Genomic DNA, 21,165 nt, shown 5'->3' on the forward strand with positions numbered 1-21,165 from the left:
CCTCTCAGGCTTAAATAAACTATTATTTCAGTATCAAGTTAACAGTTCGAAACAGTAAATAAAATACTCAAGCCCCCATTTTGTATCAGCAGCTTTAAACTACATTCAATTAATTTAATGACATTCAAAAATTTAATGTTGTAAATCAACTGTTAAAGTTGCTAAAATTGCTCCTGTTATTCCATAATTTTACTTCCAATTTCGACATGTGAAAGTTTTAAAACTTTCATCGTTTAGTATTTTAGATAAAAAGTTAATTAGGTTTACTGGAAAGGTTCGCTACAACAAAGTCTTCCTGAGAAGTCTACCGCTTTAAGATGCCGGCTATTTACTAACGCCGGTGAATCTGTCATTTCGCATCTAGTTCTCGATTCACGTGCTAACGCTGCGGAGTCTGTCATTTCACATCTAGTTCTATATACATGTGATATCTACCGTAGCATAATGTAGGCGTAGTTTGTAGCAACTGCGCATTTTTTGTAGCGGCTGTCGCCGGTATCGAGCGGCATGAGTTGTGGAATGTGGATGTTTACTCTCGGTCCGTTCCTCATTGCGTTCAGAAGACCGCGATGACTGTGTTTTAGTTCCGCTTTACTTAGCATATTTAAATCATCGGAAAATGGATGTTTGAGAATCGTTCTTGAATCTTCAGTGGCCAAATCGCAAATAATCTAAGAATCGGAAATTTCACACACCTTTAATGTTCAGGGTAGCGATTATATCAAATACCTCATTTTGGACAGTGCTTTAAAGACAGCACATGATTGAACAGGGTGGCATGAAGATAGATCGGCAAACTTGCGTCTGATTGGTACAATGAAGTCATGATTATTTTTGCGACATCTCATTGGTAAAATCCGCAGAGCTTCCCGGTAATACACCAGGCACCTCTCTACTCTTGGCATCACTGGCAAAAAAAAAAAATCAATCTAATATGTAGGATAAAGAGGAAAAATGTACGACTATATATGACTCTTGTGTAGGCCAAAGTAGAGAAGTAAGAGTAGCATTTTTTTCTTCACAAATCTACTCTAGTAAGAATTATCGCTTAGTAAAACTACTCTTAAAAGTACATTTTTCGCAAAAAAATTACTCAATAAATGTAACGGAGTACATGTCACGCGTTACCACCCACCTCTGACGATAACGATGATCTTGCTATACGGCGATATGACTTTTATCATTTTAGGATACAGTGGTATGAAAAAGTATCTGAACCTTTTGGAATTTCGCACATTTCTGCATAAAATCACCATCAAATGTGATATGATATTTGTTAAAATCACACGGATGAAAAAAGTGTCTGCTTTAACTAAAACCACACAAACATTTATAGGTTTTCATATTTTAATGAGGCTAGTATATAAACAATGACAGAAGGGGGGAAATAAGTAAGTGAAGCATCACATTTAATATATATATATATATATATATATATATAATATATATATATATGCTCCCCACCTGTAGCTGCAGATCAGTCGGTCACATCGATCAGGACTAATCTTGGCCCATTCTTCTCTACAAAACTGCTGTAGTTCAGTCAGATTCCTGGGATGTCTGGCATGAATTGCTGTCCTTAGGTCATCCATCAGCATCTCAGTGGGGTTAGGGTTAGTCTGGACTTTGACTTGGCCACTCCAGAACGTGTATTTTGTTCTTCTGAAACCATTCTGGAGTTGATTTACTTCTGTGTTCTGGATCATTTTCTTGTTGCAGCATCCATCCTCTTTTAAGCTTTAACTGTCTGACACATGGCCTCAGGTTTTCAAAACTTCCTGATCAACTTTTGAATTCATTGTTCCATTAATGATTGCAAGTTGTCCAGGCCCTGAGGCAGTAAAACAGCCCCACATCATGATGCTCCCTCCACCATGCTTCACGGTGGGGATTAGGTGTTGATGTTGGTGAGCTGTTGCATTTTTCCTCCACACATGACGTTGTGTGTTACTCCCAACAATTAAAATTTGGTTTCATCAGTCCACAAAATATTTTGCCAAAACCTCTGTGGAGTGTCCAAGTGCCTTTTTGCAACTATTAAACGAGCAACAATGTTTTTTAGACAGGAGTGGCGTCCTCCGTGGAGTCCTCCCAAGAACACCATTATTGGCCATAGTTTTACATATAGTTGATGTTTGCACAGAGATATTGGACTATGCCTTTTTTACCTCTGAGTATTCTGCGCTAAACTCTTGGCGTCATCTTTGGTGGACCGCCACTCCTTAGGAGAGTAGCAACAGTGCCAAACTCTCTCCATTTGTGAACAACTTCTCTGACTGTCGATTGATGAACACCCAGACTTTTAGAGATGGTTTTGTATCCTTTCCCAGCTTTATACACATCAACAATCCTTGCTCGCAGGTCTTCAGACAGCTCTTTTGACCGAGCCATAATGCACATCAGACAATGCTTCTCATCAAGACATTCCTTACAAGGTGTGTGTTTTATAGTGGGCAGGGCAGCTTTAAACCACTCATCAGTGGTTGGGCACACACCTGACTTAAAATGTTTGGTAATCATTGGTTTCAATTGCTCTTTAAGTCTCCTTAGGCAGAGGGGTCACTTACTTATATTACCCCCTTCTGTCATTGTTTGCATGCTATCTTCATGAAAATATGAAAACCTATAAATGTTTGGGTGGTTTTAGTTTATGCAGACACTTTATTTTCATCTGTGTGATTTTGACAAAGATAAGATCACATTTGATGGTGATTTTATGCAGAAACGTGAGAAATTCCAAAAGGTTCAGATTTTTTGTTCATACCACAGTATTCTACAAAATAACTCATTTGCTGCCACCCTCCCAGCTCAAACGGATTGGACGTTCATGGCGGTTAATGGCAACCAATGAGTTTAATTTGGGCGCATTTCGGGCCATTTGCTGTTGATTTTTAGTCACTTCCTGTTGATTTTTGGGGCATTTATAGTGCACTTCCGGTTTATTTTGAGTTACAGAAACGGAAGTGACTCAATCTTCCCGAATGAAAAGGTAGTGACTCAAACTCAACAGAAAGTGACCTGTAAATGCCCTAAAATGAGTAAAAAGTGACCTGTAAACACCCCAATGTTATAGCGATTCCTGGCAGGAGCATATTGATAACCTTTTGGGTATACAAAGTGTCAAGATATATTATACCTTTGCAATATTTTGTCACACCCCTATTTTACAGTACGAAAGGTTATGGTCATTCCCGATCCCCAAATTTCTAACATAACACACCCTTGTATTAGTATTTAAATGTAGTATTGTATTTAAAGTGCATACGGCAGGATAAAAAAAGTCTTAAATAGCATTATTATGTGAATTAGAATCATATTTTGAGACAATTTGACTATATACAACAATTTGGCAAAGCGCAGATGACAAGAAATGAGTCTTTTATTTAATCTGCCGTTTAGCCACGCCTACCATTGTAGGGCTCCACCATCCCCAACAGGAGGATGTTGTCGGCAGGGTCATGGTTTCATCCGATTTAGAATTCAGCCCATTGAGGAGGAATTATTCAGAATGAGGAAAATGCGACGAAGAGAGCAGCAAAATGTCATTGTTTCAATCTCTGTACTCCAATATTTTTACAGTATATTCTTTTTATCCAAGTATTTTTCCCAATTGCTAAATAAATGGTATGGTCATGACAAATAAGTCTTGTGCTAAATGGAATATGAAATAATAAAACATTTATTCAGAACAACATGGCAAATTTACTCATAATGGTCAAAACTGTCGACTTCACCTTTACTGTCGCACCTCCCGCGCGATATTTTATGCCACCGTAGTTAGTCAGGCTTTTGTCATTTCTCTGCCCTGGCTTCGAAGAATGTAAACAAACCAAGAGGTGTGACAGCTAGCCGACATGCTAACCTGAACAGAGTGACGTCTCAGTCTTCTTTTCGCTTTTCGAAGCGAAAAAACAAACAAAACTAGCCCAGTCATGTCACACGGCGGCAGGGTTGTCGATTGTTTTTGCTGATCGGCAACCCGCCCGGCGGCGAGCAAGTTAGAGCTCGTCGTTCCCCCGCTGCGGGCAGAGGGCTCGTTTGCGGGGAAGCAGCTGGACAATGACCGCCGGATAAACCGGCCGACGTCGAAGGAGAGCGTAGCTGCCACATGGTCAACACGAATATGGCGTAAAATAATGCTTTACTACACGGCAAAGATGTAAACAGTGAGCAGTGTTGTTAATCTTACTTTAAAAAAGTAATTAATTACAGTTAAAAATTACTTCTCCCCAATAGTAATTGCGTTAGTAAGAGTAATTAGTTACTTGGCAAAGTAACTGGTGATAATTTTCATGTTTTTTTTCCCTAAAAAAAAAAAAAAAAAGTCGCACAATGTGAGGTTTAAAGGGTTTTGGGGGCAATTGGTCCTAGCCCAATTCTTTACCCTAAACTTAACTAGACACAGGGGTATTGCGGATATTGCTATAACTAGATAGTAACCTTTGCTATGTGTGGAAGTCATTTAATGTTGTGAATCAACCGTTAAAGTTGTTAAAATTGCTCCCGTTATTGCATTTAGTTCCCTTCTGTCTACTTTCGACATGTGTAAGTTTTAAAACTGTTTCATCATTTGAAGATAGATTTAAGTCAAGATTTTGCCGATTTAGGAGCATTTTTGACAAAAATTTACTTAGGTTCGCTAGGAAGTTTCTCTACAACAGAGCCTTCCTGAGAGGTCTACTGCTTTAAGATGGCGGCTGTTTACCAGTGCATCTAGTTCTTTATACATGTTGCTAATGCTGCAGTGTCTGCCATTTGCATCTACTTCTATAATATGTGATATGTACCACAGCATCCTGTGGGCGTAGTTTGAAGGCTATGGGCTACAGTCAGTTATTATTGGAGCCACCTAGCATCGCGTTCGTGAGTCTGTCTCTCTCAGACTTTTCTCGCGTTATTCAACCAACATAGTAACGCATATTAACGCACGCCTTTCCCGCCCTAGTAACTGTAACGGAGTTGCCAAGATGAGAAAAGTAATTAATTAGATTACTCACTACTGAAATAAACTAACACCGTTAGTAACTCCGTTATATTCTAACGCCGTTATTAACAACACTGACAGTGAGAGAGTCATATGAGAGCTGCGTGTAGTTGTTGTGCAGCTAACATGGCAGGATCTGTCTGAGGAGAACTTTTCTACATGTCCGTCCATGATCAAATGTAAGTAAATAGTCCTTCATGCAAAGAAGGTTTGTAGTGTTTACTTTGTAGTTGCTGTATTTGCGGCCATTTTAAACACAAAGTCGCAATTTCTGATGGGGTTGAAAACACCGGGCACACGAAGAGGGCAATAAGCCAAGTATAGAGTGGTTGTGTGACAAGCCGCCAGTTGTCGGCCGAGTGGAATTCTCGGTGGACAATCAGCCACAAAATGCAAGCCCCCTCCGAATTAAAACGTGTGCCATGATTCCAGTATATGACATAATACAAAATGCGATGTTTACTCACTTCCTTGTAAGTCCAATGGTCCCACAGTAGTAGGGCTTTTTTTGGCCAATGTCCGTGGTCAATGGGAACCTTTTGAAACCCAAAAAGGCTCACTCGCCTCTCTCTGGTGCAGCAAAAAAAACCTGCAGCACATTTGGCTGGCATGATGCGAAAATTAAACGAATGACCCGCAAAATCAACTGAATCCGCAGTCCATCTGCATGCTATAAAGCAATGCTGTATTGTGAGATGCTGACCCAAGTGACGTCACCTTCGCATTCCTCCTTTAAACAGGAAGTTATTAATTTTCATGGCGCAGGAATTCAAAAAATTGAAGAAATAAAACAATCGCTTCCACACACATCCAAGTGGTCCATTTCATTCAAAAGCATAAAATACCACGTGAGATATGAAATAAACATGCTTCTTGGCGTCATACGCACTTTAAATAAGTGCCTAATTTGCGGTTACGGGGTGTAAATTTAAAATCCTGAGTTTAAAGAATTAAAAAGTTTTCTAATAGCCTTTGTATTAGCACAATCCACACGTTTTAAAAACATGCGAAGAGATTCTTTTATGTTCTCATTTTTGCATTCTCAGCATCGTCACAGTAGTTGCAATTCTGGAAAAGCAGGAGTTCAGAACACTCATACAATTCCAGTCATAGTATTGGACTTTTTTAGCGAAAGTTTACTCTAGTTCAAATTTAAGACTAATGAGAAATTCTTGTGAGTTTTTAAAACAACACATCGAACAAGCTTGTCAAACAGATATGGCTTTCTAATATTTGCTGTGGGCTAAAGCAGCAGGTGTGGTTTTTTCACACTTATCCCTTTGTCCTCAAGGTTTGAGTAAAGATAACGCTCCACCTGAACCTGAGTTACCTGAAGCTCCCATGGATGGCCCTCCAATTTTTCAACTAGAAGGTAGGAAATGGAACGACGCGGGTCTGAGTGTGTGAGTATATTTAACCGTTTAATTCACAGGTGACTTCAGTGGCTGGACCACAAACACAGAGGTTCTTCCTTATGATACTAGTGGCATTCCCCAAGGGGCCGTGGTGTGCGCTTTGCCTCAGTACAGGTAGGTCTCATTGTTGAGCAAATGGCAGTACTCAAGTAAGAGTAGTGTTACTTCAAAATAATATTACTAAAGTAAAAGTAGTCATCCAAAAAATGTTCTCAAGACAAGTACAAGCATGTACAACACAGCACAGACACAACACAAGTACAGCAGTACCTCTACTTACGAAATTAATTGGTTCTGGAAGTTGTTTCGTAACTTGAAAATTGTGTAAGTAGAGACGCGTTTTCCATGTAAATGCCCGAATCTGTTCCAAGCCCCCCAAAATTCAGACATTAATCTTCTATAAAGCATAAAAATGCACCAAAACATTTAACAGTTACATGTTACAATTATATTACAGTACAGACTGGCTTTCTCCGGCTGTCCTCGCTAATTCCAGCTTCAATAGTGTCTTTTAAAGTTGCTGCTGTTAAAAAGCTCATAGTTTGATCACGGGATCGAGCTGACAATCTGCCACGAGGCAAGCCACCGTCTGTCCTAGCCTTTCAGCCGCCCCCCGGTAGAACGCACGTAGTCTCGATATATGTCCATCAACGTACGTATTGTGTTGATGTGCGGCCAATTAACTTGTCTTCTAATGCCTAATGGTGTTTTTCACCTGTAAACAAACAAACCAAAAACTTGCGTTGACATAATTGTTGCTTATTTGATAAGCAACAGGCTAGCAGCAGATACAATAGTCGTAGTAAATAATATTAAAGATCATCATAATTACAATCATCATCGTAATAACAATATGCAAGACAACAAGTCGTTTCATGCGCAAGATTCTAGCTGTAGTATTTTTTGAGCACCGGACACATAAAAATGCAGGGATAGGAAGCGGCAACATGGCTACAAAAACACCCGGTCTTTGTGGTGGCACGAGCTTGGTTCCACATCTGACTTCATAAAGATGTTGTCCTCCCCCGTCGTGATGATGGCAGATGGATGCCAGATGGATAATGTTACTCCAGCACTACTGTTTTAGAAAATAGAAATTCTAAAACGGAAGTTACTTGCAGACATAAGGAAGTAAAGCAGAAGTCTCCAGGAAACTTGTCTATTAGATTAAATATAAATAAATAAATAAATAAAAACATAAAAATCATTGAATTCTGACTCGAAAGAGCATGAGAGTGCCCTCTAGTAGAGAAAATCTTTCCTACCATGAAATTAAAACATCTCCAGTCATTCGTGCTCTAACGGTGCCAAATAAAAACTGTGAGAGAGGTTGAGATCTGTATATGATGATAGATATACTGTATATAAAATGTTAAATTTATAAATATAAATATAAAATGTTGATGCAGCACTCTTATGTGAAATAGTTAATTTTCTATGGCGCTTTTAAAGTGCATATGACACAAGAAAGCATGTTTAGTACACATCACACGCAGTATTTTATGCTCCTGAATGAAATGGACCGCTGAATGTTTTTAGAAGCGATCGATATATTCATAACTTTTTTAATCGAGCGCCATGAAAATGAGTGACTTTCAGCCAGTCTAGGGTTGAGGAAGAAGGTGGATGTGACGTCAGTGAATGAGTTCATTTTCACTATACAACTATATTATTGTATGGAGAAGGACTGAGGATTCAGCTGATTTGGCGGATTAATTCATTTGCGCAGCAGGTGAATGACAAGCTGTAATAATCCGCAGAAGATTGCTCGCCGCCGGAGGCTGGCCGATCGGTGAAGGCAGTCACCCCTGCCGCTGTATGTGACATGAGTTGGGGTAGTTTTGAATAATTTTTCGTGTTCGAAAGGCAAGGAAGAGACTTGAAAGAGCTGCTCGGTTCCGGTTAGCATGTAGCCTAGCTCTCACGCTTCCTTTTTTTTTTTTTTTTTTTTTTACGCCCTTTCCTTGAGCCAGACTAACTCCGGGCAGTGGCATAAAATACCATTCGGGAGGCAGATTTGATCATTATGTAGTAATTTAGCCCTGTCGTACTGAATAAATACATTTTTAATATTTCATATTCCATTTAGCACAATACTGTTATTTGTCATGACCATTCAATTTATATAGCTATATAGCATTCAGGGAAAAATAGTTACTACTTACTAATACTAAAATAATACGCCTTTATCTTATTCTGAATCTTCCTCCCCCTCCAAGTAATACGCAAACATATACGGCTGTATGTCACATACAATTTCTGGATCGATAATATTGTTCGAAAAATCCACACTTGAACCAGAATCGCTGAAAACGTTTCCTTCTCCATTGGGCTCAATGCTAATCCGCTGAAATCATTCATTGTCTGAGGTCATCACCAAGATGGAGACGCCAGAGTGCTATAATGACGGGAGGAGCTAAACGACAGATTTAAAAACTCATTCTCATCATCTGCGCTTTGCCAAATTGTTGTATACTGTATATTTGAATTGTCTCAAAATAAGACTAATACCAAAAATAATGCTATTTAAGATTTTTTGTCATGCACTTTAAAGAGCATACGACAGGAGAAAAAAAAAGTCTTAAATAGCATTATTATGTGAATTACAATCATATTTTGAGACGATTCAACTATATACAACAATTTAGCAAAGCGCAGATGAAGAGAAATTACTCTTTTAATCTGCCGGTTAGCCACGCCTACCATTATAGGGCTCTAGCGTCCCCAACAGGTGGATGACGTCAGCGGGAGACTGGGCTCATCGGTTTTACTATTCAGTCCATTGAGGGGGAATTATTCAGAACGAGGAAAACGCGACAAAGAGAGCCGCAGAATGTCATTGTTCCAGTCTCTCTACTCCAATATTTTTACAGGATATTTTTTTTATCCAAGTATTTTTCCCCAATAGCTAAATAAATGGCTTGAAAAGGACCAGTCAGCCCGTCGAGGGGGAACTATTCACAAAGAGGAAAACGCGACGAAGAGAGCTGCAAAATGTCATTGTTTCGTTCTCTTTAGTTCAATATTTTTACAGGATATTCTTTTTATCCAAGTATTTTCCCCAATTGCTAAATAAATGGCATGGTCATGACAAAAGTCTTCTGCTAAATGGAATATGAAATTATAAAAATGCACTTATTCAAGACGACATGGCAAAAATTACTCCATAATGGTCAAAACTGTCGACTTCACCTTGTCGCACCTCCCGACCGATATTTTATGACACCTAAATCGAACATATGTCATTTCCCTTCCCCGGCATCGGAGAATGTAAACAAACCAAGAGGCGTGACAACTAGCCGACATGCTAACCCGAACCGAGTGATGTTTCAGTCACTCGAAGTCTTCAAAGTGGAAAATCACACATATCTAGCCCGGATTATTTGACATGACGACTGGGTTGTCGATTGTCTTTGCGGATCCGCCCGGCGGAGAGCAATTTACAGTTCGTTCCCCGGAGGAGGGCGGCTGCAGTTGTGCAGCTAACGTGCAGCTAATGTGCATGAGGAGAGCTTTTTATATGCATATCAACGATCAAACGTAAGTAGTCTTTATTTAAAGAAAGTTTGTAGTGTTTACTTTGTAATCGCTGTATTCGTATTTGACATAATACAAAACAAGATGTTTACTCACTTCCTCGTAAGTCCAATGGTCCCACAGTAGTAGGGCTTGTTTTGGCCAATATCCACGGTGAATGGGAACCTTTTGAAACTCCAAAAAGGTGCACACGCCCCTCCCTCATAAAGCAACATTTTTCTGCAGCCGTTTGGCTGGCGTGATGCGAAAAATAAACGTATTAATCCGCAAAATCAGCTGAATCCTTAGTCCTCATACACAACAGTACGGCTGTTTAGTGAAGAAGACGCCTTCGATTCTCCGCCCTGATGAACTTGTCTAAGTGTCCTTGAGCAAGATACTGAACCCCACGTTGCTCCTGGTGCTGCGTCACCAGTACGTAGATGGCGAGATAGTGTAAAGCGCTTTGAGCGCCTTGAAAGGTGGAAAAGCGCTATATAAGTATAACACCATTTACCATTTACCATTCACCCGTACACGTCACAGCGCCCTCCTCCTCAATGCAAGACCGAAGCCGGAAGTCACTCATTTTCATGGCGCGGGATTCAAAAAACTAAATAAATATAGCGATCGCTTCCACACACATCCAAGCGGTCCATATCATTCAGGAGCATAAAATACCGCGTGTATTATGAAATAAACATGCTTTTTCGTGTCACATGCACTTTAAGACGCCACGTGATTAAACGGGCTGATGTGATCATAGGACCTCCTACTGCAAGTTTGTGTGTGGTCCTTTGACTGTAGTTACATCTGATTGGTATAATGAAGCCATGTTATTTTTGTTGCGACATCTCATTGGTGAAACTGGTCCAGCCATTGTCAAAAAAAGTAAATCTAATTTGTAGAATAAAGTGGAAATGACTCTAGTGTTGCCCAAAGTCGTGGAATAAGAGTAACGTTTGCTCTTTACAAATCTACTTAGGTAAAAGTACAAAGTGTGACGTGTTAAAACTATTCTGAAAAGTAATTTTTTCTCAAAAAGTTACTCAAGTTAATGTAACGGAGTAAAGATAACTTGATCCTGCCCACCTCTGGCAGATGTAAAAGCATAAACACCCCATATTTAATCCATATTCTATGTTTTCCATACAAACCAATTTAAGGTTTTACTTTACAGGCCTTTAACATTTAATAGTTCTTCTTAATTCATGTAAATCAGAGCCAAAGTAAGTTGATAATTTTGAGTAAAATATTCTCTTTCCTTCGAAGTTGGTTTTCCATGGAGCAGACTGTGGACCTGAAGGCAGAGGGACTATGGGAAGAGCTGTTGGATGATTTTCAACCAGAAATCGTGATTCAAGACTGGTAGGTGATCAATCACCTCAAGCAGTCACAATGGAACATGTGCATTATCGCATGTCTTATCAGCTGGTTGCCAACCATTTGTAAATGACTGCATTTTATTGTATGGGTGTGCCCTGATTTATTTTATTGTATTTTTCCCTGATTTGACTTTTTACTTGTTACAATGCTTTTTTTTCTGTTTCCGCTCTCAGTGATTGTGTTTTTAGACATTTTTTGGCAAACAATACATAAATCTGTTTTTAAAAAGGTACTCTATATTCATTGTAAATGGTAAAGGTGACAATATACAAAATTAATTTCCACATCACAAAACCTTTACTTTGTACAATAAAGTAGTCTACTTTATGTCGTAAAGCATTTTTGGTAGAAGATTAATGAATTGAAAGGAGGTTAATATATTAATCAATAAACTAGAACGCTATGGTCTGGGTTAAGAGTTATAGCGGTATGAAAAAGTATATGAACCTTTTGAAATTTCTCACATTTCTACATAAAATCACCATCAAATGTGATCTGATCTTTGTCTAAATCATACAGATGAAAAAGCATTTTGTGCTTTAATGAAAACCACCCAAACATTTATAGGTTTTCATATTTTAATTAGGATAGTATGCAAACAATGACAGAAGGGGAAAAAATAAGTAATATTTTGTGCCCCCCCCCCCCCCCTTTGGCAGCAATAACTTCACCCAGATGCTTCCTGTTCGCCTCAGGTTTTCCTGTAAAACATCCTGATAAACTTTTGAATTCATTCTTCCATTAATGATTGCAAGTTGTCCAGGCCCTGAGGTAGCAAAACAGCCCCCAATCATGATGCTCCATCCACCATGCTTCAAGGTGTGGATGAGGTTTTGATGTTGCTGAACTGTTTGATTTTTCCTCCACACATGGCATTGTGTGTTACTCCCAAAATTTCTATTTTGGTTTCATTAGTCCACAAAATATTTTGCCAAAACTTCTGTGGATTATCCAAGGGTCTTTTTGCGAACATTAAATAAGAATCAATGTTTTTTTTAGACAGCAGTGGCTTCTTCCATTGAGTGCTTCCATGAACACCATTCTTGGCCATAGTTTTACATATACAGTACTGTAGTTGATGTGTGCACAGAGATATGTATGTATATGATGGACTGTACCAGTGATTTCTGTAAGTCTTTAGCAGACACTCTAGGGTTCTTTTTTGCCTCTCTAAGTATTCTGCGCTGAACTCTTCATGTCGTCTTTGGTGGATGGCAACTCCTTGGGAGAGAAGCAACAGTTCCAAACTCTCTCTATTTGAAGACAACTCCTCTGACTGTCGATTGACCAACATTCAGACTTTTAGAGATGGTTTTGCATCCTTTCCCAGCTTTAAACAAATCAACAATCCTTGATCGGAGGTCCTTAGACAGCTCTTTTGACTGAGCCTTGATGCACATCAGACAATGCTTCTCATCAAGACATTTCTTACAAGGTGTGTGTTTTATAGTGGGCAGGGCAGCTTTAAACCACTCATCAGTGATTGGGCACACGCCTGACTTGTTTGGTAAAAATCGGTTTCAATTGCTGTTTAAGTCTGCTTAGGCCTAAGGTTCACTTACTTATTTTTCCCTCTTCTGTCATTTTTTGCATCCTATCCTCATTAAAATATGGAAACCTATAAATGGGTGGTTTTAGTTAAAGCAGACGCTGTATTTTCATCTGTGTGATTTTGACAAAGATTAGATCACATTGGATGGTGATTTTATGCAGAAATGTGAGAAATTCCAAAATGATCAGATACTTTTTCATACCACTGTATATGAGTAATCTTAATTCACTAGAATCTAATCAGAATCATTTTGAGTCCATGCACGGTCGCCAAACTTGCTGAGAGGGTGCATTTTTGGCAGAGGAAGAACATGTTTATATTGTTTCAAGCGATTGGTCAAGAAATGACCTCCGAATTGGTGAAAAGGACTTTTCTAATAATAATTCATTATTGTGTGGCGCTGTAGATAATAGATTTCTGATGTTGCAGTGATGAGCACATTTTTAAAAGGTTAATACAGGTAGTACCCAGGTTACGAATAAGTTCCGTTCCTAGGTTTGTGATGTAACCTGAATTTTTGCGTAAGTCGGAATTCACCCTTTTTCCTCGAAAGTTCCTCGAAATACAAAATAACTGCCCCAAATTATTTTTCATCATATTAATAAGATCAAGCATAAATGAGATACTGTGAGGTACGTTGTGTTAAATGTCGTTATATTGAATGACTATTCGGGCTTAAAGAAAAAAAAAAAAATTGGGGGCTTTTGGCGCCGGGGGAGAAGCAGCAGCAACAGCGGCAGCATGAGAACAAGCAAGTGGGGAGTCCAAAAAAGGCACATTGTCAGCAGCCAGGGAAGAATCTGAGGTTGGGGCGGGCGGCATGACACTCCCAAGCCGAAAAGGGCGCCTCTCTGGTGGACACATTAGGACCGGAGATGACAGCGGGTGGGACGTGACGCCGTCACGAACTGCAGGACTGCGGCGACGCTGCTGGGGGAGGAAGCATGGCAATAACTGAGTACTGTTTACGCTACCTAAAAAAAAAAAAAAGTCGTAAAGTCGAAATCGAGTAAGTCAGGTATGACGTGATCCGGGTACGACCTGTATTTTAACTACAAATACAAAAACTTTTTTCCCAGTTGGAGTTTTTGACACAAACTATCATTCAATTCAACGGTTTATTGTTGTAACATTAACTTACCGTTATTCAACCAGGTACGAGGAAATTCAGCCGCATAAGTAAGCCTGTCGCAATAATTCAATTTATCGCACGATAAATAAAAATGAAGGCGGTAATTTTTCCGCTGCGATTTATCGCCTCGTCTGCACGTGCGTGCGCGCGTGCGGCAGACGTGCTATTAAAAGTTGGGATTCATTGTTGCCAACTGCGCAAAATGCATCTTCATTCCAGGTCCGGCAAAAAATAGCGCCGGAGCCAATCGTTCCCATTATATCCTATTGTTCAACGTATACCGGCCGCATCAGTGCTCCCGATTGACTGCGGACCATCTCCGGCGTGCCGGTGTTGTTGACGTGTGGGCGCTCCCGTCAGGGGTGACATTTCACGCGGGGCGGATATTTTTCGGCACAACACCGGATATTTGAGTGGCAAATTAAGAGCGCTGTGCTTCAAACTTGTCCTGTTTATGAAAGTCGATTGTCATATGCTGGTGTTGTGCAGTAATGAGCAGACTTGACTTCTGTGGCGTTTGCTAATGCTAACTTTTTCATGCGCGCACACACTAGATATCATGAAATAGCAAACTAGATGTGCTATATCCCATGCCATTGGCTGCGTGAGCCCAGAGTGATCATTGGACACGTAGTCCATATACTACATCGATGAATTAAAAACCACCACGACTGAATGGAAGTTAACCAGGCCAAATCAATCCATACTAGTGACTATAGATAATGCTGAAAATATTGTTAATTCAGTACGTGACACAGATGGATTCGGACCACAAATAGGATGTCTTGCTCATGTAGTAAACCTAGGTGCTAAGAGAGCTGTAGCAATCAACAATGTGCCCCGCCTCACTTTACAAACAGTTAAGCTTGTTCTCAGTACTTTTATACTAAATTTCTTCAGATCAGTAAGAAGTAAGCACATAGATATTATGCACTAAAATGCATGTTTGTATAATGTCAATTTAATTTTTGCTCGTTTGCCAAAGAAAAGAAAAAAACAAAAAATAGAGTTATTTTTTTTTCCAGAGCATTAAATGTATTGAATCAGATCGAAAATCGTGTCCCCCGTATCGAAAATCGTACCGAACCGTGACTTAACTGTATCGTTGCATCCATATGGAACACCATTGCAGAAGCTATGAGGGGAAAAGTTTTCATTTGCCTAAATGCTTAAGTTATTAACTGCAATTGTATTTTTTTTTTTCTTGAAAAACACATTTTATTTTTTCTTTGTTTTTGTGTGGTATTAATATTGTTGTCTTTTACTTAAGAGGCATGGTCTATTGTTTTTAGTTGTGATTTCTTATCGTGTTTAAATGGTGTACTTGATCTATTAATATATACTGTATTCTCACTGTGTTATTGTAAATTGGTTTAAAGAAAAATTGGGGGGGCGCAATAATATCGTATATCGCAATAATTTATGAGATAAATTATCGCACACTAAAATTTGTTATCGCGACAGGCCTATGCATAAGTCAATCTACCAACTACATGTGAAGTTAAGGAAAATGTGCTTTCAAACAGTTTTGAAATATATCTATTCTTGAATTAAAACATTTCGACATTTCAAAACTTTTTTTAAGATTAAATATACAAATTTATTGCTTGAAATAAGTCTGTTAAATTTATTTTCAGCAAGCTATTTTTTTTTTTTTTTCAAGGAATCTGAGTAAAATGTATTTATTTCTATTCGATTTACACTGAAAACATAAAGGTTACTATCGCCCAAAAAAAAAAAAAAAATCTAGTTGAAGTTTTCAACACAAACTATCAGTCAGATTAGGAGTTTATACTGTATATAATGAATATGTAAATTCATTGTTTAAACTTGCAACATTAACTTACCAGGTATGAGGAGAGTCAGTTGGATGACTCAATCTACCAACTACATGTGAAGTTATTAGGTGCAGACAAAAGCACGGTGATTGCAGAGCACTCTGTCAATCCAACTGAGGACTGCAGCGCCTATTCTCACACATGGAAGGAGGTAGTTTCATCTTGCCTACCCTGTTGGTGTTGGGCATCGTTTGTGCACATCTAATTTTCCATTGCATGCCTTTCTCTTGGCCTGTAGGTGTCACATGTGTTCTCTGGCTACGGTTCGGGAGTGAGGTACATTCACTTCTTGCACAGACTGAAGAACCAAAGCATGATGTCTTCCTTCTACTACACAAGGTTTACTGACAGCTCTGTCACTGTCAAACCGATAAAAACCACCCCATAGACACAGCTTTTTCAGAAAGGTGCCTAGAGTGTATTCGGGATTTCACATTGTGTATTATAAATTCTCAATTTAATTGTTGATAAATGGGAAACTCTGGGTCAAGACACTGGTGGCCCAGATGCCCTCCTCAGAATTTTAATAAAACATTTTGCCAAAAAACACCACAGACTTTTCTATCTTAGAGGAATCTTTTTTTAATATGCTGAAATTACACAGAATGTATTTTTTCTGATGAAGTAAATAATCCAGTATTTCCAGGAACATGGAGGCAGACATTTTAACATCGACTCAACTGTTTTGGCCAATGAAATGCGATTATTTCAGATTTGCCGCCTTTCCTTGTGACATCATTAATACTCATCACGCACACCTGTGCTAAAGTGTGTATGTGTGTAACTGATGTCCCAAAATGGCTGGGCTCAGAAGTGGTGTCATTTTATTTAGAAAGTATATCCTCCATTATCAAAGGTCTAATAAATTTGAGTTGCATACTTAGATACTTTGAGCAACTGTCTTTCACATGAATGTCACGTTGTCGGTCCCTTTATGGAAATGTCAACTGATATACTTTGCTTTATTAAGTTGCATTTAATTTTATTAATCGTCTGATGTGCATAGACCAATAAGACAACTGTTAGTGCTGTACGATATGACGATATATTTCGCCAAAATGATATAAAACCTTCTATTGAAATTTATCTTCATTAATATGCCTGCTCCTGCGATGCACATTTTGGACAGCAGATAGCGCCCAATTTGCGCTGACTTGCTACATTTCTGGTGATGCTATAGTAATGCCACTAATCGGCCCCAAGATGTCCCTATCTCCACTCAATACTGGTAGACCCCAGGTTAAGAACGAGTTCCGTTCCTACGCTGGCAATGTAACCTGAATTTCCGTGTGAGTCAGAATTAACCCTTTAAATACCCATAAATACCCTCTAAGTCTCAAAATAACGATCCAAAAACATGTATTAGGTCATTGTACTGTCCTCGCCAAGATGTTGGAGCTAAGTCCTAGCTAGACAGCTAGCTAAACTCCGAAATGACGATTTCAGACTCCCATGCGGTTTGCTGACTTTTTCGTCTGCTCATGACATCAACACTTGCAGACTGAAACTAAAAATAAAATTAAATCGGTTTCATCTTCAATAACAGCAATTCAAATTTGCGTTTATAAGTAGCTGCTGATACAGCATAACAATCAACACAAACAATTAGCATGTATCATTTACGTCATCAAAAACAATCACATAAACTCACCCAAGTATTCGACCACAATTGAAAACGCACAATAAACAGTACAAAAGGTGTTATATAAGGTATAATATAATATATATATATATATATATATATACACTCACCGGCCACTTTATTAGGCACACCTGTCCAACTGCTCGTTAACACTTAATTTCTAATCAGCCAATCAAATGGCGGCAACTCAGTGCATATAGGCATGTAGACATGGTTTAAGACAATCTCCTGGAGTTCAAACCGAGCATCAGTATGGGGAAGAAGGGTGATTTGAGTGACTTTGAACGTGGCATGGTTGTTGGTGCCAGAAGGGCAAACTGCTGATCTACTGGGATTTTCACGCACATCCATCTCTAGGGTTTACAGAGAATGGTCCAAAAAACAAAAAATATCCGGTGAGCGGCAGTTCTGTGGGCGGAGATGCCTTGTTGATGCCAGAGGTCAGAGGAGAATGGCCAGACTGGTTCGAGCTGATAGAAAGGCAACAGTGACTCAAATAACCACCCGTTACAACCAAGGTAGGCAGAAGAGCATCTCTGAACGCACAGTACGTCGAACTTTGAGGCAGATGGGCTACAGCAGCAGAAGACCACGCCGGGTGCCACTCCTTTCAGCTAAGAACAGGAAACTGAGGCGACAATTTGCACAAGCTCATCGAAATTGGACAATTGAAGATTGCAAAAACGTTGCCTGGTCTGATGAGTCTCGATTTCTGCTGCAACATTCGGATGGCAGGGTCAGAATTTGGTGTCAACAACATGAAACCATGGATCCATCCTGCCATGTAAAAACTCCATGTAGCATGTATCACCGAGTGTCAAGACAGCTGTGAATGGCCACAGCTGGGTTTTGGGGGGAATTTATGGGTGAAACATGGTAATATAACAAGTGTCGCGATGCAGAAATCGCAGACATCAAGAACTGGTCGAGATTTTCATATATTTACCCTTTTAAATGTTTTTTTTTTTTTTTTTCTTTGTTTGGATCGATTATTTATCATCTAACATATTGGAGAAAATGCGACAGTAACAAAAAAAATACAATTAAGGCATAGTTATGAGGTACATATCCGTGACTTTTTTACAGATCCCATTTTTTTTTACTGTGATGATGTCGTTTTTTTTTAAGTTAAAAATATGCGAATTAATAATTTAATTTTTTTTTTTTTTTTAACTAAATATTAGACATTGTTTAATGATTCTAAGCTATAAATGACATTTTGAATAATAAATGTAATTACCTTCGTTTCATGGCTGGGTTAAAGCAAAATGAAACACCCCATTGCATCGCTACAAACTGCAATTCCTTCTGCTAATATCCATCATCAGTCCTGGTGCATCTGTAGCCTGTCAGTCCTGGGAGTGGATCTCTCTTGACTGTGGTTCTCCACAAGGTTTCTCTTTTCCCACTGGGTTTTTGGAGTTTTTCGTTGCCGCCATGGAGGGTCTAAGGATGGTGGATGCCCAGGACATGAACTCATCTCAATCATCTACTGTATCTGACTGTGTATCAAATTGACTCTGTAAACCCCTCTGAGACAACCTTGTTGTGATAACTGGCTATAATTGAATTGAAAGTAGCTATTCAGGAACGCTCTTTCGTGACGCTAACGATGGCAACGGCTCCCAGGAGAAAGGAAAGATGATCTACAATTAATCCCTACATGTTTGGACCTGAGGTGTCAGATGACGGCGATTTACCTGCCACAGGAGCAGTTGGTGATGATGCCGAATGACAGCTCGACACTTAAAGAAACGGGAGAATTGTGAGCCTATGTAGTCCCTATCTATATCCTTCTGTATGTATAATAATAGGAGCTGTGTTTGTTCTAGGTTCGGCTTAATTGGTTTAGATACGATGACAACATCAAACATCAGGTTTAGGCAGTTGATAACTACAAAACCTTAACATAGGAAAAAATAGTCTTCAGTTTAGTCTCAGTCATTTGTTTCGTCAAAGTCAAAATCGTCCACTATTAGCTGCAATGGCATCTAATTCAATATCTCAAGTTTTTCTATTGCAATGGATTCTTTCCCAATGTTCCTTGGAGTCCACTCTTTGGAAGAAAAAAAAATCAATGTATCAGTCCGATGACTGATACAATCCTACCACACAGTCCGTCTGTTATTCCAGAATTGTCAACGTTCTTGGTTCTTCAAATCACTCAGGGTAGTTCGCCATCGTTGAATCCACTCTGATGATCTTTTTTTCTTTCCAATCAGAAAAAAAACCTGACCTGTATTCAACACAGGTTGTTTCATTCATGTTGTACAACTTTTTAAAACAATACTGAGTGTAAACACTCAAGAATATAACTTCTAGTCATTCACAAAGCATTTTTTAATGCAATAAATGACATTTTGTATAACACAAAAATGTTAATCATGCTTTCAAATGTGTTTTGCAAGCAACATTGTAGATGGTACATTTTCCATGACACAAAAACATAAATTTCTTTTCCTTTCAAATGGAAAATATATTTTTATACCATTTTAACAGCAGATCATTTTAATAAAAACATCTCACCGAATAGTCTTAACTGATGACGCCTGGTCCTCTTCGTCTCTCACAGGGCTTTTGGCCTGTATGAATAAGGTGCTAGCAGTTAGCCATGAATGTAAATTTAGTAATTGCACATTAGCTAAGTGTGTTTCCACATCTTACCGAGTGGTCTCTGTTCAATATTTTCACCATGCGACCGTCTGAATTCACATTAAGCAACAGACACCACACAGTAGCAATTGATGCATCTGTCAATTTGCTTTTCTTTATCTTTTTATTTCTTTCTGAAGTGACCAACAACTCTGTCCCCTCAGTTAGAAAGGCCAATGTTCCAAATGGGAGTGCAATGCACTAACGTCACAGCCGTAAGTCTCTGACTACTTTTTTCAAATGTCGATCATGCCCTCTAGTGTTGTTATTAGGTATAACGCTTCCATATTTTTTCTCTGGGCTACACCTATGTCCAGCATCGTGATTTTTCTCTCAACAAAATACAATACTTTTGCACTTTTTTATTAGTTATTTTTGGGGCACTTAAAGGGTTAATTTAGATTTACACGGAAATTTGGGTTACATCGCCGGAATAGGAACGGAACTCGTTCGGTAATCTGGGACTACCTGTATTTCAATACAATAGGTCATGATATAAGGTGGGCCGGTCTGTGACATGAAACTCCAGGGTTGAAAATGAGTCAGGCCCTGATCTATTAGTTATTTTTGGGGCACTTAAAGGGTTAATTTAGACTTACACGGAAATTTGGGTTACATCGCCGGAATAGGAACGGAACTCGTTCGGTAATCTGGGACTACCTGTATTTCAATACAATAGGTCATGATATAAGGTGGGCCGGTCTGTGACATGAAACTCCAGGGTTGAAAATGAGTCAGGCCCTGATCTACTTATTGCCTTGTTGGCTAAAACAAACACTGAACAAAGATGGTAGCGATACTTGCCCCCCGAGGGTTACATGTGGTACCTTCTTGGTCCCTTTTTCAGAAAAATCCTACATTTAACAGTGACGTGCGGTCAGGGGAGGCAGGTGAGGCAGAGCCTCACCTGTCATCATGACAAAAAAATAATTATAGCATCAAATTTATATTAATATTTGTCCATTGCTCTTAATGTATGACTCATTTCAAACATTTTTTATAGTCAAAATCGCTGAATTTGCCCATTTCCTGTTCAAATAACGAAATG

The 21,165-nt window shown here is 39.0% G+C and overlaps 1 protein-coding gene across 2 annotated transcripts in view; it reads left to right on the top strand.

Annotated features, from left to right (window-relative positions):
• The window catches only part of LOC130906785 (F-box only protein 50-like), a 35,298-nt gene extending 18,665 nt beyond the window's left edge, over positions 1-16,633 (top strand). Inside the window, exons 5-9 of one of the 2 annotated variants that reach the window (XM_057821412.1) lie at positions 6,276-6,356; positions 6,417-6,513; positions 11,188-11,283; positions 15,836-15,974; positions 16,062-16,633. In XM_057821412.1, the coding sequence (XP_057677395.1) occupies positions 6,276-6,356; positions 6,417-6,513; positions 11,188-11,283; positions 15,836-15,974; positions 16,062-16,211 (563 nt within the window). In that variant the 3' untranslated portion in view covers positions 16,212-16,633. The remainder of the gene's footprint in view (positions 1-6,275; positions 6,357-6,416; positions 6,514-11,187; positions 11,284-15,835; positions 15,975-16,061) is intronic. The other variant, XM_057821411.1, reaches the window with a different exon arrangement.
• The last annotated feature ends 4,532 nt before the right edge of the window (positions 16,634-21,165 follow it).

Source organism: Corythoichthys intestinalis, chromosome 18 (assembly GCF_030265065.1).
Source record: "Corythoichthys intestinalis isolate RoL2023-P3 chromosome 18, ASM3026506v1, whole genome shotgun sequence".
NCBI lineage: Eukaryota > Metazoa > Chordata > Actinopteri > Syngnathiformes > Syngnathidae > Corythoichthys > Corythoichthys intestinalis.